At 44.7% G+C, this 16,032-nt stretch overlaps 3 protein-coding genes across 3 annotated transcripts in view; 2 read left to right on the forward strand and 1 right to left on the reverse strand.

The window, feature by feature from the left end:
• Window positions 1–3,212, forward strand: part of cecr2 (CECR2 histone acetyl-lysine reader) — a gene marked incomplete at its 5' end in the record, with an annotated part of 42,963 nt that extends 39,751 nt beyond the window's left edge. The window contains 3 exons of the mRNA XM_079254863.1: window positions 334–2,179; window positions 2,915–2,974; window positions 3,075–3,212. Of these exons, the coding sequence (XP_079110989.1) occupies window positions 334–2,179; window positions 2,915–2,966 (1,898 nt within the window). The 3' untranslated portion in view covers window positions 2,967–2,974; window positions 3,075–3,212. The remainder of the gene's footprint in view (window positions 1–333; window positions 2,180–2,914; window positions 2,975–3,074) is intronic.
• A 3,187-nt stretch (window positions 3,213–6,399) lies between these two features.
• On the forward strand, window positions 6,400–12,520 carry ada2a (adenosine deaminase 2a). The gene is made up of 10 exons (XM_079254309.1): window positions 6,400–6,567; window positions 7,007–7,320; window positions 8,015–8,234; window positions 9,063–9,276; window positions 9,357–9,484; window positions 9,585–9,675; window positions 9,778–9,886; window positions 10,612–10,769; window positions 10,852–11,054; window positions 11,130–12,520. Exons 2-10 carry the CDS (start codon window positions 7,017–7,019, stop codon window positions 11,224–11,226), a joined length of 1,524 nt encoding a protein of 507 aa, XP_079110435.1. The 5' UTR covers window positions 6,400–6,567; window positions 7,007–7,016; the 3' UTR covers window positions 11,227–12,520.
• Window positions 12,521–12,954: 434 nt separating this feature from the next.
• On the reverse strand, window positions 12,955–14,651 carry ribc2 (RIB43A domain with coiled-coils 2; the record flags this gene model as incomplete). Its single annotated transcript, XM_079258286.1, has 7 exons — window positions 12,955–13,024; window positions 13,109–13,275; window positions 13,344–13,520; window positions 13,707–13,825; window positions 13,902–14,207; window positions 14,369–14,450; window positions 14,535–14,651. 7 exons carry the CDS (start codon window positions 14,649–14,651, stop codon window positions 12,955–12,957), a joined length of 1,038 nt encoding a protein of 345 aa, XP_079114412.1.
• Window positions 14,652–16,032: the final 1,381 nt, after the last annotated feature.

Consider the following 16,032-nt stretch of genomic DNA (forward strand, 5'->3'; position numbering starts at 1 on the left):
ATTTAATTATTTCTCGCAGTGAGTGGCAAATTGAATATTCATCATTTCAGTCAAATTTCCTGCTTGTTTCTCGGAGGGTAAAAAAAAAAAAAAGATGCATGTCATCAGTTCAGCTTCGCTAGCGAGGTTGGAAAGAAGCACAACAAACCAGAAGTTGTTTATTTTAGGTTGTTTTGTGTTGTTAATCACTTGTTTGAGCAGAAAAACAACCATAAATGAGAGAAATCACTGGTTATCTTCATGCTTTGTGTTGTATCAGAGTAAATATCCTTCTGCTTCACCTCTCTGAAATGATTTAATGTGAAAATCTTTTTCTTTTTTTTACGCTGACAGGCCAAACAGCAGAAAGCTTAGCTGCAAACAGCAGCTCTGATGAAGCTTCATCACACAAAGACATGTTTTCTGTCAGCCAAGAGCGCCCCGAACAACGTTACAGTACGGCGGTGGAGAGAAGTCAGAGCCCCCCAGATCCTAGCTTGGGCAGATCAGAGGAGGACGGTCATGGACCGACTACTGCACCAGACAGAGCCACTACAACAAGTACAAGCCACAGCAGCTCCACGGATCCCGTCCCACTAAACACACAGAACGTCCCCCGGCACGAGGCTTCAAGCCCTGCACGTCTTCCTCAGACCCTGCTGCCATCACCGGCTTCCAAATGCCAGAACTCCTCTCTACAGACCGCAGACAGCAAGCAGAATGATCCCCAGCCGGACATCCAGTCGCAGGTTAAGAGCGTTTCTCTTCAGGGTCGGTCGGTAAGCTCTGCCCAGACGGCTGCTCAGAGCGCAGAGCAGCACAGTTCTCTAGAAACTTCTCATCACATCCCCCAAAGAGTCTCTCCGCTCTGCCCCGCTCGCCGCAGTCCCATGCAGGCCATGTCGCAAGGAGCCCAGCCCGCCCCGCTCACCTCACTGCCGCCCAGTCACCCCACCCTGCTGCTACCCTCCCAGCCCAGCCCGGCAGAACACGGAGATCAGCGTCCCAGTGAGCCCACCAGCAGACCCGACGTTTCTCCCCAGCACGCCATGATGACAGCTGGACCTGCCACTACGGTTTATAATCACCAGGCTTTTAGCCCCAATCACAGCCAGACCCAGATGATGGGGGGGGGGGTTCAGGCTCAGAGAGCGCCCCCAGCCATGCCTCCTCAGATCAACGGAGCTTTGGGCCAGTTCGGCATAGGGAATCCTCCGCATCCACACTACAATCACACAAACATGAGCAGGCCCCCGTCTGCCCACCTACCGTATCACAACCAGTCCATAAACAGCCTGCACAATCCCGCCCCCCACGCCACCTACCACCAGCAGGGCGGCGCTGCGTACTCCTACCACATGCCGGGGCATCAGCACGCACAGAACCAAAGCAACATGTACCCTCCTCATCAGTACCAGCAGCCGAGCTTCTACCCCCAGCCGCATTCCCAAGCTCCGCCCCATCACCAGGCTAACGGAAGAGGGGGTTACCCCCCCAAGGAGTGGCATCGGCCTCCTTATCAGCCCATTCCTCCCAACCCCTACCTTCCTGTAGCCGGTGCCAGAGCCAACGGCCAGTCCAGGGAGAGTACGGTGTCTCTGATGGGCTCTGAGGGCTCCGGTGGGACGGGGTTGGTTTCCCCGGTGCCGGAAGGAGGGCCGCACTCCGGGGGCGTAGAGGAAGGGAAGTGTGGAAGCAGTGAGCAGACTGGAGCGGGCGGCAGAGCCAGTCCAGCTAAGCAGACTCACACCGAGAGCTCGGAACGGCCGGAGAGTCCGAAAGAAATCCTGGATCTGGACAGCCACAATGCAGCCGCTCGCCATCGGACCATCCCGCCACTTCAGCGGCAGCATCCGCACGCCACTTCCGCACACATGGCCCCCGGCTTCATGTACGACACTAGAGCCTTGCATCCGGGACTGCAGCAAGGCGCCATCCCGCTGCCACATATGATGTCTCCGGGTCATGGGTTCAGAAATGGAAGTCCGTACCCGGGTCAGCCGTACCCAGATGCAGGGCGCTACGCTGCCCAGAGACCTCACCCACACCTTATGGAGGCTCTGCAGCAGCCCCAACAGCTACCCTTCTCCTCCGGACAGACGCGCATGGCCATGTACAGACACCCCAGACCAGGGGGTCACTTCCAGGGCATGATGCTTCAGCAGAGAGGCGTGGGACCCGAACGCTTCGTACATCCGGGGTAAGAGAGCCGACGGTTTTTATTACATCAGCAGGCTCTTTAATCTGCTTCTTTTCATGACTTTCCAGATGAATTTCAAAGCGTTTGTATTTCATCGTGCCGTCTTGGATCACGACTCAACAGACCTGCTACTAAAAACTAGCATTTAAGACATTCTTTTCTAACATTACATTTCCCATGGATCATCTTAAAAGGCAGACTGACCTAGAAGATGAAAAAAGAGAAGAGAAATTGTTTAAAATATTACATAGACTCCACTTTACGCCTTTGCTGAGGAGCAGGCTGGGTCAGCCTTCCCCATACTGTGGCAAATGCAATATTGAAATTGGTACAAATGCACATATGTTTTGGAAGTGTGTGAAAATACAGAAATATTGGACGGATGTTAAAAATGAAGTGGGTGCGATATTAGAATATAATCTAGAGCTTTAAACTTTTCAGTGTATTCTCTCTACAAAAGGAACAAACACAATGCTAAACTGGCTGAAATTCTTCTTCATGTGGCAAGAAAGACTTGAAGTTTTGGATGTTTTTGTTTTTTTCTCTTGTCTGCTTATTTGTTGTTTTCCATCACTGCTGCCTGTTTTTGTTTTTTTTTTCTTTTTTTCAATTTACAAATGTAAACATGTACATATATATGCGCTTCAGTCCCAATGAAAATAAAATTATTTTTAAAAAAACCTAGCATTTAGCTGGAGGAGCTAACACTGCATTCTTTTCATTCGGTCTTCCCAGACAGCAGATGATGGCCGCTCCAGGTGGCCCGGGAAGTAAACCGGGCCTGTGAGGATCAGAGTGAGTAGAAGCATCTCTCATCACACTGTTTTACATGTGAGAACATCACACTGCCAGGATGTATTTATGCTTGTTTATTTAATTATTCCTCTCTTTTCAGACGTATGAGGCAACATCTGGGCAAAGCAGCGAGTCGGTCACACACACACACCGTCTCCACACACACCACCTGCTCATATTTATACACTGTACTAAAGTTTAGTCCGCCGGCAGACTTGAAGATCCAACCCGGCAGCTGGGATCACCGAGATGATTAAAATGTGAAATTAAACCGAGCCCTTCGGAACAATCCTCTTCTCATGAGCGCCGACGTGCACGGAGTGTTTTCAGGACCGCTCTGCTTTCTAACAGGAGTATTTAACCTTCGATCTTCCCACTGAAGGGAATCCTTCAACCACTAGGTCAGCCTGCCCACACAGGGGACACTGCCTTCTGAAACACTGGACAGCCCTCTTCTGTACGAGCAGCCAAAGTTTAACTCAACCCGATCCAGAAGGAGCTGCTGACTGGACTGCGATGGAGAGGAACTGCTGTTTTCTATTCCAACCATATCTTTCAAACTCAGGTGTAGAAAAGGAGGGCACTATGAGACCCAGTCGACTCACAGGCCTCCTTTCCAGTTGCCTTTGTTTCCTTTGTGAATGTATGTATGAATGTGTAGAGAATAAACGCAGCACAGTAGTTGCACATGAAAGGACAAACACTGATAACGTGTTTGAAGCGTCCCGCCCAGTTACTGCCCACGTCCACCCCTTCACTTTTAATCCGTCTCAACTGGAACAAATACACAATATGCGTCTTTCAAAGCTGCCTTCCTGTTTTAAGAATGTGTTAGCAGAGAGGCACGAATGGTGCTATTTGTATCTAAATACACCTGATTCTCTGTCAGTCTGGACATCCTGCAGCTGAGTGGCCTTTCCAGTCTTCTGTTAGTCCCGGCTCGTCCACACAGAAACGTACTCCAGCGCTCACGGAGTTCTGCACTGCTTCCCATAAGGATGTCACTGTCCTGATACGTGGAACATACACAGAACAAACATGCAGGAAATCTTTTTTCCTTCTGTATATATTTTAAAGAAAGTCACACTTGTTGCATTCCTCCCGCAGGTTTCTGGCGTCAGTCCTTTGTCCCGTTGTAGCTCCGTCATCTTCATGCTCCTTTCAGTGCTTCCTCTTCCTAATGCCAATACTAAGGTTATCCTCAGGGTGTACAGTTTCTATATACGGGTATTATTATGAGCTATTAGAAGGAGGAGCAACGTAAGGAGAACGGGACTGCAGCTGATTTTTAAGGGTCGGCCTTTAGGGGACGGATCCCCAATCCTGGTCCTTGAGGACCGGTGTCCTGCAGGTTTTCCAAGTGTCCCTGCTGCAACACACCTGATTCAAACCAATGTGTGTTTAGCAGACATATGCATGGCTTGTCTGAGTCTGAGTCGGGTGTGTTCCAGCAGTAATAACCTGCAGGCCACCGGTCCTTGAGGATCAGGGTTGGGGATCCCTGCTTTAGGGAGTCCGGACACAGCTAGACTTTTGTTTTTTTTCTCCCATCAAAGTGGATTCGATGCTTGTTGGAAATAATCTCTTATTCTGCATTCCTATAAATATGACCCACCGTTTAGTCATAATTCATTTCAATGTCTTTTAGCAACTTGGTGGGACTAGCAGAGCTTCCTTTGCTGTCTCCACAGCCCCACTAGTGCAGTTTAGTGAATATATCTACCTCGCCGAGCCGCTCTACGGCGTCTAAGAAGGCCCGCCGCTTCCCTGCTTCTTCTGCGCGACTGCAGCAGGTTGACGTTTTAAAACCAGCTCATTATTTCTGCACCACCTGTACATGTTAGAACTGGTAGTAAAAAGTCCTTAGAATGATTCACCGACCATCTGGCTGGAGTTCAGGTGCTGACTAACCACCTTTAAATGCGATTGTCCGGCTCAGTTTAACCCAGGCTACAGGTGCTGATCTATGGGAGATATATAATATAGTGATATGGTCTTATTGTGTACAGGTGTGTGAATTTGTGTGTGTGTGCGTGCGTGTGTTTCTGGTGTTTAAATTGAGCACCAGACGACTGGAAGTGTGTATTCAGTTCTCACTTTTACTCTGCTGTCATCTCTCTGCACTAGTGACCAGTTAGACGTGATTAAAATGTGAATCATATTTATTTGTTCTTTTAATAATTTTTGTACATTTTTGGACTTGTTTTAATATAAATATGACCTCTTTTCTTTTTCTCTCGATGTTTTAAATGTTTCCGAGCAGTTGTCCTTTACCTCAGTAGCATGGTGGCATTGGAAAAGGAAAAAAACAACAAAAACAAACAAAAAACTGTACCTTTCATTTTTACGTGATGTTTACATGTTCTTATCTGACTGACATAGATTATTTTGGAAATGGAATGGAGTATTTTCTATACTGTCTTAGAAATAAATAACTTTTCTCAAATTGATTTGTCTTATAGGAATATTTTATTTATTTCATTTCGAACTGTGACAGTAAATATCTGTTTCCATTTCATTTAAGTTTAAATAAATAATGAGGTAAACTAAATGGTTAAAAATGAAAGAATGATGTAATAATTCTCTCTTTCGACTAGTTTCCTGATGGACTGGACAGAATAAATGCAGACTGGTCTGCAGGAGTCAGGGCAGTGATGTAAAACAGCGTGATTTCCAATAGGCTCTTTGTAAGCTTACGTGTAATGTATTCTTTTGTTCAAGCTTAAGGAGGGCAAACTTGGCAGCAGAAAAATATGCAAATGAGGCAAGTAATTAAGAAACTTTAACTGAGACTGATTAAGCTGTTTGTTTCACAACAAAGTTATGACTGAACACAGGGGACAAACAAAATGGATACAAAGATTTAAAAAAAAAAAAAACATAATTAACCTTATAACTATCTCAAATAACTTTAGAAGGAACTAATGAAGACGTTTTGTCTGCTCTGAGTAATTTTATTTATTTAACTTTATTCTCTTTGCTATTGAAAGAGCAAAATAAAAGTATGTGACTTGCTCAGGACTGTTGATCACATCTCTAACCTGCAGAATGAAATGAGAAATTACTCAACTTTAAATCCCTCAAAACTGAATTTGTATGCTATTCTGAGCATGTCATGTTAAGGCTTTGTTTTCTTGTTAAATGTTTTGTGTTAAAACTCTTTTTTCCTACACATTTGTTCATTATTTTCCATCTTTGTCTTATGTCACCGAGAGTCCTTGTAAAGTTTGCTCCGAGGCTTGTCTTGCAGGCAGCGGTTTACACCGCTTTCAGCGCCTGCTGGATTGCTATTGGTCAATCACAGCGAGAGGGGCGGGGCTAAGTTGCCTGGAAGACTGCGTTCTGGGGCAAAACAACAAAGTGGATCTGTCAAGCAGCCCCTACTGTATCCCACTTTACCTCCAGCTTCGGCGTCGTGTCGTTGTTGCTTAAAGTCGTAATAAAACACGCTACTGTTTAACATAAAAAAAAACATAAAAAACATGACGGTATTTCCAGCTGACAACGTGGACTAAATTCTCCCGTGATTTATTGTTTTTGAGGTGACTCGCGAGGGGGTTGTTTACAAAACTGTCGCGAGCTGTTAAAGCAAGGTAACCTGCTTTTAGCATGTTTTTCTTTGTGTTTTAATACTAAAATATTTTTTTCCAACCAACACAGCACTTTGCATTTATTTTACATGATTTATTCATTAGTTTTACAGACAAAGCACATTTACATTTATTGCATTAGATGGCTTTTATTATTCTGTCCAGTTTACTGGTCAGTAAACCTGGTCTATCCAGTTTATTGTGGTCAGTAAACCTGGTCTATCCAGTTTATTGTGGTCAGTAAACCTGGTCTATCCAGTTTATTGTGGTCAGTAAACCTGGTCTGTCCGGGTCACTGTGGTCAGTAAACCTGGTTAAACAGGAACACACACTTTGTTCTGTTTCCTATTTTTGCTCATAACACAAAAGCTAATTTCACTTCTGCAAAACAAGCAGTTTCCACTTTCAAGTTAACCCCAGTGACTTCTTATTTCTCATTCAGTTCCAGTACAATGGACGGGCTGCTGCAGCGCCCCCACGCGGCCGTGGGGTGCCTGTTGCTGTGCTTTCTGACCTGTGGCCTGTCCATCCCAGACCCCAGGCAGAGAGAGGCTCTGATGCAGCTGGAGGCGTCCATGCAGACTGGAGGCCAGATGGTGCTGACTGAGGCTGAGCAGCTGCTAGACACTCACCTGTTTAAAATGAAGCAGGAGGAGGTGGCAAGACGAGACTTTCCTCCTGCCATGCACTTTTTCAGGGCTAGAAACCTGATCAGGACCAGCTCCATCTTCAGTCTGATGCAGAAGATGCCTAAAGGTACACAACCGACGAGTAAATAAAGAATTTCTTACGTTAAAGCCTGGATGAACATGTAAATGTGCAGCTTGTTGAATCAGAGTAACGTATTCTCTCAGTTGAACAATCCCAGAAGCATTTTTAGGTGTTTAGAATTTTTAATATCTTTTTGTTTTTCATAATGATACACTTAGGACTGATGTCAGACATCTAAACTAGAGAACAAACATGTAGTGATTGCAGTTCAAACAGGGCAATTTCTAGTCAGCCATAACATTTGCAGCCTCCAGTTAGTTAATAAGTTAACTAGATTAGTTAAATCAGTTCATGTGAAGCAGCCTCAGATTCATCTGACTCCAAGCAGGAGGAGCAGCGGCATCCTTACAATGTCTCAGTTCAGACAGGCTTTAGGAAATGTTCAAAGCAGAAAGTCGGGGCTGCAAAAACAGCAACTTCCTGTGTTTTATTGATTATCATAAGGAAATGGATCAATTAAAAGCAGGCTAAGAACAGGTTTTATATGGAAATATAGCAGGGTTTGAGTCTACAGGGAGACAAATGGGACCATCTAAGCTCAGCATGGCACACTACGTCTAACTGCAAAGACACTTCCTATATATTTGTACTGACAGAAGTACTATAGTAGCTCTCAGGCTGTCCGTTCATAGTAAACCCTTCATAAAGTTTCCTACGTTTGCTCTTTTTCTCATTTCAGGTGGAGCCCTGCATGTCCATGACTTCTCTATGGTAGATGTGGAGTGGCTGGTGAAGAACGCGACGTATCGGCCACACTGCTACATGTGTTGTACTGACAACGGCTCCATCAGATTCATCTTCTCGTCTCCGCGGCCCAAACCTCTGGCACATTGCTCCCCCTGGTTCCTGCTGGAGGCCCTCCGGGCCAAGATGATCAACACCACGGATCTAGACAACAGGTGACCCTCTGTTTTCTTACAGCTGGGGTTGGTAATGTTGGCGAGCTCCTCCCCCTGTATTGCCCCCTCCCCCCGTCTTAGCTCCTTCCCCTGCCCTGGCACCCCCCCTACTGTCTTAACTCCTTCTTCTGTCTTGGCCCCTCCCTCTGTCTTGACCACTCCCCCTGCACTGGCTCCTCCCTCTGCCTTAGCTCCTCTCCCTATCTTGGCTCCTCCTCCAGCATTGGCTCCTCCCCCTCTGGTTCTGCTCCTTGCGTGATCCGAGGCTTTTTTATTCGCAGCTTTTACCACCAAGGATTTTCTCTTTCTCGGCTGTTTAGCAGGAGGAGGCAAATAAACCGAGCCGGGTCGGGAAATCCTTCCTGCATTTTCTCAGCCATGTTTGCCTTCCGAGTTTCTTCTTCACTACTTTGTATTTTCATCCTAACACGCTGTTTATATGCAGGGTGTGACTATCAGGTATGTTCTGCTGGAGGGGGAGGAGGGGAGCCAGGAGAAGAAGCACCGAAATTTAAGAAATGAACAACTTCATTTGGGTCGGAACATTTGGATTGGTCAGAGTTTTTACAGATTTACAGTAAACTGAGGGGTCTAACTATATTTCTTATTGTTCATGATTCCAGAATGTATAGACTACTATCAGGACAAGGAACCACTTCACCCAGAGGAACATGTCTCTGAGGAACATTACCTACTGGAGATTTAATTACAATAAAACCAGCATTGATAAACTGAAGGATCATTAATAATAAACAGAAAGGCATTTAGATTTGAGACAGAAATGTTAACATATAAATCTACAATAAATGTGTTTATTCTCTCCCCCAGCATCATGCGCAACCTGACGCTGTTCACCGTTGAGGATCCGGAGGCGGCGTTCCCCAGTCAGGATGTGGTATGGGACCGGTTTGAACAGACCTTCCAGGCTGTGTGGGGTTTGGTCACTTATGCTCCCGTGTTCAGAGACTATTACTACCAAGGCCTCGCGCAGTTCTACGAGGACAACGTCATGTACCTGGAGCTGCGGGCTCTTCTTCCGGAGGTGCACTTAACATCCTTATCTTGTCTTTATTGTTTGGTACGCGTCCTGTAAGCATTGTTACAGTGATCGTTGTTGTGCAGGTCTATGAGCTGGATGGCAGCACCCACGGCAGAGCCTGGACTCTGAGGACCTACCAGAACATCACCAGGCAGTTCACAGAGAAGCACCCAGACTTCTTTGGAACGAAGATAATCTTCACAGTCCACAGGTGACTGCTCTGATTGCTCCTAGATGAAGATTAACTGATTATTCCAGACTCAAATGACGGTTGAGTAAGACTTTAAGAGGATGTTTATGTGTAACTTCAGGGGAGTGAACGCATCGGTGATGGTGTCGGCTGTGGAGGAAGCCATGAAGCTTCAGGCAGATTTTCCTGACATGCTGGCTGGTTTTGACCTGGTGAGATGCTGCTTCAGTTTTACTATGAAAATGTTTTACAAGGGTAAAAAGCCATTAAAGGCTGATAATATGATGCTGTGGCTTCCCCATCGGCATGTAAAGGTGGGTCGGGAGGATAGTGGAAGACCCCTGTGGTATTTCAGAGAGGCCTTGTCGCTGCCTGCTGAGAAGGGGATCAGTCTTCGTTACTTCTTCCATGCCGGAGAGACAGGTGAGCCCGCTGGTGCTGCATGCAGAGTAACTGAATCAGACACAACGCTGCTCTAAAACTAATCTGGAAGCCTGGAGTTATCATCTGTTCTACTGGAAAAATAATGTTTAAATGTTTTATTTATCACTCACTTTAACAGAGCCGACGTTTCTGAGGATTATGCTTGTTCTTGTCATTCAGATGCAGATTATATGGAATCAGATTTGTTTCAGAATCTCCAAGCAAAACTTTTTAAAACTCAAGCAAAAAACAATTAAAACCAAAACTTTCTAAAACTTAAGTCAAATAAATTATCTCAAAATCAAAAATTATCAATCATCATGAAAACTCATAGGCTTTTATTTAGTTAAATTGAGTAGTTTTGTTGGCAGTTTCCTCTTATTCTTTCTCTGTTCTCTTTATTTGGTTGCGCTTCACAGTCTTTGGTTTTGATTCTCGATTGTTTGGTTTCATTTCTGACACAAATCTTTCATGGGCGGGCTCTTTCAGGGGCGCATTCCGATTGGCTGGTGAGTTTTGTTTTTGCTTGAGTTTTAAAAAGTTTTGCTTGGAGATTCTGAAACAAATCTGATTCCATACAGATTAGCGCTAACATTAACGTTCATGTCAGCATTTTTAGTGTATTTTATTCATTATATTCCACCATTCAGTCAGATGCTAAACTAAAGTTCAGTCTTTAATCCAGGGAGAGAAAAAACAAACATTTTTTTTGCTCCTGTGTGCAGATCTGGAAGGCACCGATGTGGATCAGAACTTGTTGGATGCTTTGCTATTGAACACGTCACGCATCGGACATGGATTTGCGCTACTTCGCCATCCGGTGGCCAAAGATCTGTCCAGGAAGAAAGGGGTGGCTGTGGAGGTGTGTCCCATCTCCAACCAGGTACCCAGACAACCATCTTCTGTGTATCCATACTGGTTTGTATTGATATGAAACTGGTTTCAGCTGTGGTCTCCTCCTTCAGGTCTTGATGCTGGTGAAAGATTTGCGAAACCATCCTGCAGCTGTACTGATGTCAGAAAATCACCCGGTGGTCATCAGCTCTGACGACCCTGCCATGTTCGGTGCTTCCGGTCTCTCCTACGACTTCTACGAAGCTTTTGTGGGCTTTGGAGGCGTTAAGTCACATTTAGGCTCCCTCAAACAGCTGGCTATAAACTCCATCAGGTGAGATGCTGCATTGTGCGTGCTTGTACGTGCACGTGATTGTGTTTCACTCTGATATGTCTGTCTGTCTTGCAGGTATAGCTCTTTGTCAACAAAGCAGCAGGAAAAGGCCTTGGCTCTGTGGGAGAGAAGATGGAATAAGTTTGTCTCTGAGAATAACTTTAAAAAATGAATCTTTGAAGTGAATCACACTGGAATATTTCAGAAAACTCTTACAGATGCAAATGTTCTGGGATTTCCTGGTTAGGCTCCAGGTTTTCTCCTGTTTACGCGTGTAAGCAGAGAAAATGTGGTGAGGCTGCAGGAAAGTGATGCAAAGTTTATTTAAAAATCCCTGCACACCTCATGTAGCAGCCAGGGTACGTTCACCTTGTTTCAAGACATAAAATGAGTTTTTTTTTAGTTTTTTTTATTTAAAAACAACATATTGATTATTAAATGTGGTTTGCAGGACTGTAATGCAGGGTGATATTTATTTATTATCTCTTTTGGTTTTGTGGTTTGATAAAACGTCAGTGCAGGAACTGTTGTTTTAAGAACAAATTTTTAATGTAGCTACTGAGGAGTTGTGTCAGAGTCAGATGTTACACACAGAGCATCTCTAACTATCTGTACATGCAACACACACACACACACACACACACACACAAACACACACACACACACACACTGATTGGCAGAAAGAAAAGTTCCTCCCTTCTGGCATCTGGTTGGACGTCCTTCCTCTCTGACTCCAGCAGCATTCGCTGTGAGCTTCTGCCATGTCACAGGTTTTATTTCCACCAAGAGCTGCATAAATTTCTAACCAATATCTGGTATTGATGATGGGAGAGTCTGACTACTCCAGTGCATCCCAAAGATGCTCCATGGGGTTCAGGTCTGGACTCTGGTCCATGTGTGGAACTGATGTCTCCTGTTCCCTGAACCGCTCTGTTACAATCTGACCACATGAATCCTGGAGGAAGATGGAACAACCTGCTCATTCTGGATATTCAGATATCAGCTGACCTCAGTCTTTACTCATGATGCTGAACCTGAAGCTGGACCTGACCACCTGCAGAAACCCCAGATCATAGACTGCCTCCACATGATGTCTGCATCTCTGCCTCTCTTCTTACCCTGATGCTCCATCACTCTGGAACAGGATCAGTCTGGACCCATCAGACCTTCTTCCAGCTCCAGAGTCCAGTCTTTCTACTGGTTTTCTTCTGGCTGTTCAGTCACATTTTTCATGTGGAAATGTTCTTACTGTCTCTGTTAAACATTCTCCTGAGTTCTGCTGCTGTTTTAATAAGCCGCTGCAGCTGGAAGATGATCCTTCACGCAGGAATCATCCAATAGGAGGCCCAGACCGGTTTGCTTTGTTAAATCCAGGTGGTCCCTTTCATTAGTCGGCCAGGTTGTGTAATTTTCAGTGTGAATCATTTATGTTCCACGGCACAAAACTTTTATGTAACTACTCATAATAAAGCCAGAGGCATATTATACTAGTGTCTATAGGAATATGAGAGTATTTTTACTTTCTGACTCAGGATTGTTGATGTTCTTGTGGTGGCAGCAGTGTCATATTGCGTTGTTAAATGCTTTAAATGCTGATGTGATTCTCCACACATAACTCTTTAAAATGAAACAAATTCTGTGTTCTTTCAAATGCTTTTCTTCAGGGATACAAAGGATGTTTATGCTCATGTGACTTTTACATATTCAGCAGTCAAAACGGCATAAATCGCCTTTGGTCATGCAGACTAGCGAGTATGCAAAAAAATATGAAAATTTCAGGATTGCCTTAAACTTTCTGAACTGTCAGCATCATTTAACGTGTAAATGTCAAATTAGGAAGCAAAATGAAGAAGCATTTATTCACAATGTAGTTTATTTATTCCCTGCAGAGGACGATCCTTCACCTGCTGCAGGTGTTGAATCTGGAGAAGAAGCTGTCATCGATTCGTCCTCTTTCAATGTCCGGTTTCCTTAAAAGAAAACAAGTAGATTAAAATCCAGTGGAACCATTTCAGCTGGGAGAAGACTTAACGCAACACTTCAGTGTTCCTGACTGTTGTTTGTGTATTTGGGCCAGTTGAACATTGATGCTGTCCAGGTCTCGCCTCAGCTGCTGGTTCAGCCTCGCCTGCTGCCTCTCCATCAGCAGGGCTCTCCGAGCCGTGTCCAAGCGGAAGCGATCAAAGCGCTCCTCCTGCTGCTTGTTCTCCAACTCCATCCTCTAGACACGCAGAAAGACAGACAATTATCTGGAGTTTTTCTTATTGGAGTGTTTTTAATGTAATTTACCTGCTTCTCTTCTACTTGTTTCCTCTGGAACTGAATGACTTCCTGCAGACTCTCAGGGGGGGCTCTGAGATCACTGCTGGGACTCAGACCAGGCACTCCCACCAAGTCTCCAACACATCCAGCAGCATCGACACTGTCCAGGTTACGTTCCTCTTCCTGACGCCGCTTCTCTTCAATCTGACAAAAGCAAAGAGAGCAGGTGAAGGAGAAGAAAGCAGGAGCTGGGTTTAACTGCAGCTCAATGAAAATATCTTTAACTTTTTAGATTACGGCTGCTTAAAAAGCTCCAACGTCATGCCGTCAAAGAACTAATGTCAGGTTAAGTGCACACTGATGCACCGAGCAGTCGTCGGAATAACTTGCCTTGGATAGATTGTAGTTTTTGGTAGCAATGGCTTCTTCCTTTCTCCTCTCCATCTCAAGGTGTTGAAGCTCCACAGCTTTGGTGTCGACTTCTACTCTGCTTTGGTCACTGTGCTGCTCTGAGGTCCAGGAGAAGGAGAGCTGAGTGTGTGCTCTGCGTGGCTAAACTGAGCGTAAGCGTGAGGAGACACCTACCTCTGATCTTCTGCTGATGTCTCTGTGCTGCCTGCTCTTTGTGCTGCTGGATGAGCCAGTCTCTGAGCTGCTCCCTCTGTCTCTGCTGCCTCCTCCTCCTCTCCGGGTCCTCGCCCACCAGGCCTGGGAGCATCATCTGTGCATCCTGCTGGTCAGCTTCTCTGAAGTGATCTGGGTCGTTCAGGTCCAACTTCTGCTGGTGCTGATGCCGGTAGCTCACTATAGCCTCCTCCACAGCCCGCTTCTCCTTCATTTCTCTCCTCTGGAGAACACAAGCTGCTTTGCTGTGATGGATCACATCAGCTTCTGTAGAGAAAACATAAGATGCACAATATTCAAAATACAGACATCTTATTTTGTGTTTTGACACGATTTATGCGACACAATCCAAGTAATCTGTCATGTTTACTGTTTTCTATGACCTGAACTCAGTCTGGAGAAATCATCAGCAAAGTTTGAGAACTCACCAAACGCGTTTTGCTCCTTTTTTTCTGTTTCTTTCAGTTTCTTCTTTTCGCTCACCTGCAGGTCCAGGGCCTCCTTGTCAACCTGAAAGCAATGACGGAACATTTGTTTTCTGTGGACGGGTTTCATTGTTTATGTTACCTTCACGGCCACCGTAGTCCAACTTACACCGATTGTCCTTATTTTCTCGTTAAAAATCCTTCCTCGCCTTTCTGCCTCCATGCTGCGACGTTTCTCCAGGCTGATCCTGGCGATGCGGTCAGACATTAACTCAAAGTTCAGCATTTTGCCTAAAAACTTGCTTCTAACTGCGGAGACGGACCATGAAACTTTTGTTTCAAACACCTGTTGCTAGGAGACCAAGGTCTTCGAAACAGTTCGTGAGATTTCGGCCTTTTCCGACATAAGCGTTCTCTGATTGGCTCTTTCCTCGCCTTGTAGCCAATGAAAACCCACCTGGTCCTCTAACCGCCAGCCCGTGCCGTTGCTACGATACGTCGAACTCGCTCACCATATTGGTAAGTGCATTAAATGTGCACGAGCGAACGGCTGTTTTATCTCAAATCTGATTTTTATAATAAACGTTTGCAAAATTTTTACCGACCGATTAAAGCCTTATTTGTTGTGCATTAATGCATTCATAGCAGATCTGTATGATTTTGTTATAATTAAATGAAACTCCACATAATGCCGACTTTACACAGTATTTAGAAGCCTGTTTATCGAATAAAAAGTTATGTAAAATTATGTTAATCATGTTAAAAGACTGCTGAGCTTTGTTAAGACCCAGACATCTTTCCTCCGTCACGCCTGTTGAACGGGTGATCATTTGCCAGGACCAATATGGCGGCGCTGGAGACGTGGTGGCCACTGCGCATGTCAGGTTTAAAGTTAGCTGAAAGGGAACCTAGATTATGTGAGAATTGATGACATCTAGTGGTAGAAAAAATTGTGAAAATGACTTGAACATCGTGAATGAACTGTGGCAGAAATTCTTCCAGACTAACATGTTTCCATCTGCACAGTAGCTAAACAGTTCTAAATAAATAAAAGTATAAATCATGATTATAATCCTCTGCTTTCATGTTGTCAAACTTACAGCCTGGGGGCCAAAAACCAGCCAGAGTTTCCAATTTGAAATTGATAAGTGTGAAAATGACAGAGGAGAAATGACCTGCAACAAAAGGTAACTGCAATTCCGATTTTTGTCCCTTTAAAGCTTAAATTTTTATGTTTAAATAAGATATTAAATATATTTTTGTTTATAAATTCCCATATTAAATAGATTTATAATCACTTGTGCATTTTTTTTTACATCTTTAATAGATCTGACTGTAGTTTGTGTGATGAGGTGAGTCAGTTGATGCAGGAATGTAGACGTGCATTTAAAACATGGATAACCATTTTGTAATTTTGTAGATCCGCTGTATCGCCTGTAAGATGTGCCCGAGTTGACGTCATTCACAAAGTTGTGTTAAGCTGTTCAGACAGTGTGAAAGGAGACTGGGATGCACAGGGGGAGGCAGAGATGGCAGCAACATGGTACGTGAAAGTGGTTTTCCACATGCTTTTGAGCTGGTGTGACACAGCAAAAGACCGTATTGATTTCCTGATTTTTTTTTTGGTCATTGTTGGGCTGAACGAGTCTGTTCAGATAAGGAGCTCC

The sequence above is a fragment of the Telmatherina bonti genome (genome assembly GCF_933228915.1).
Source record: "Telmatherina bonti genome assembly, chromosome: 2".
Classification (NCBI taxonomy): domain Eukaryota; kingdom Metazoa; phylum Chordata; class Actinopteri; order Atheriniformes; family Telmatherinidae; genus Telmatherina; species Telmatherina bonti.

What these genes read in the sequence shown, in the direction of transcription:
- ada2a (XM_079254309.1), top strand. Translation starts at nt 7,017, where the DNA reads ATGGACGGGCTGCTGCAGCGCCCCCACGCGGCCGTGGGGTGCCTGTTG. An exon ending in TGCTGGCTGGTTTTGACCTG is followed by an intron (nt 9,676 to 9,777) that starts GTGAGATGCTGC and finishes CGGCATGTAAAG; the next exon opens with GTGGGTCGGGAGGATAGTGG. An exon ending in CTTCCATGCCGGAGAGACAG is followed by an intron (nt 9,887 to 10,611) that starts GTGAGCCCGCTG and finishes TCCTGTGTGCAG; the next exon opens with ATCTGGAAGGCACCGATGTG.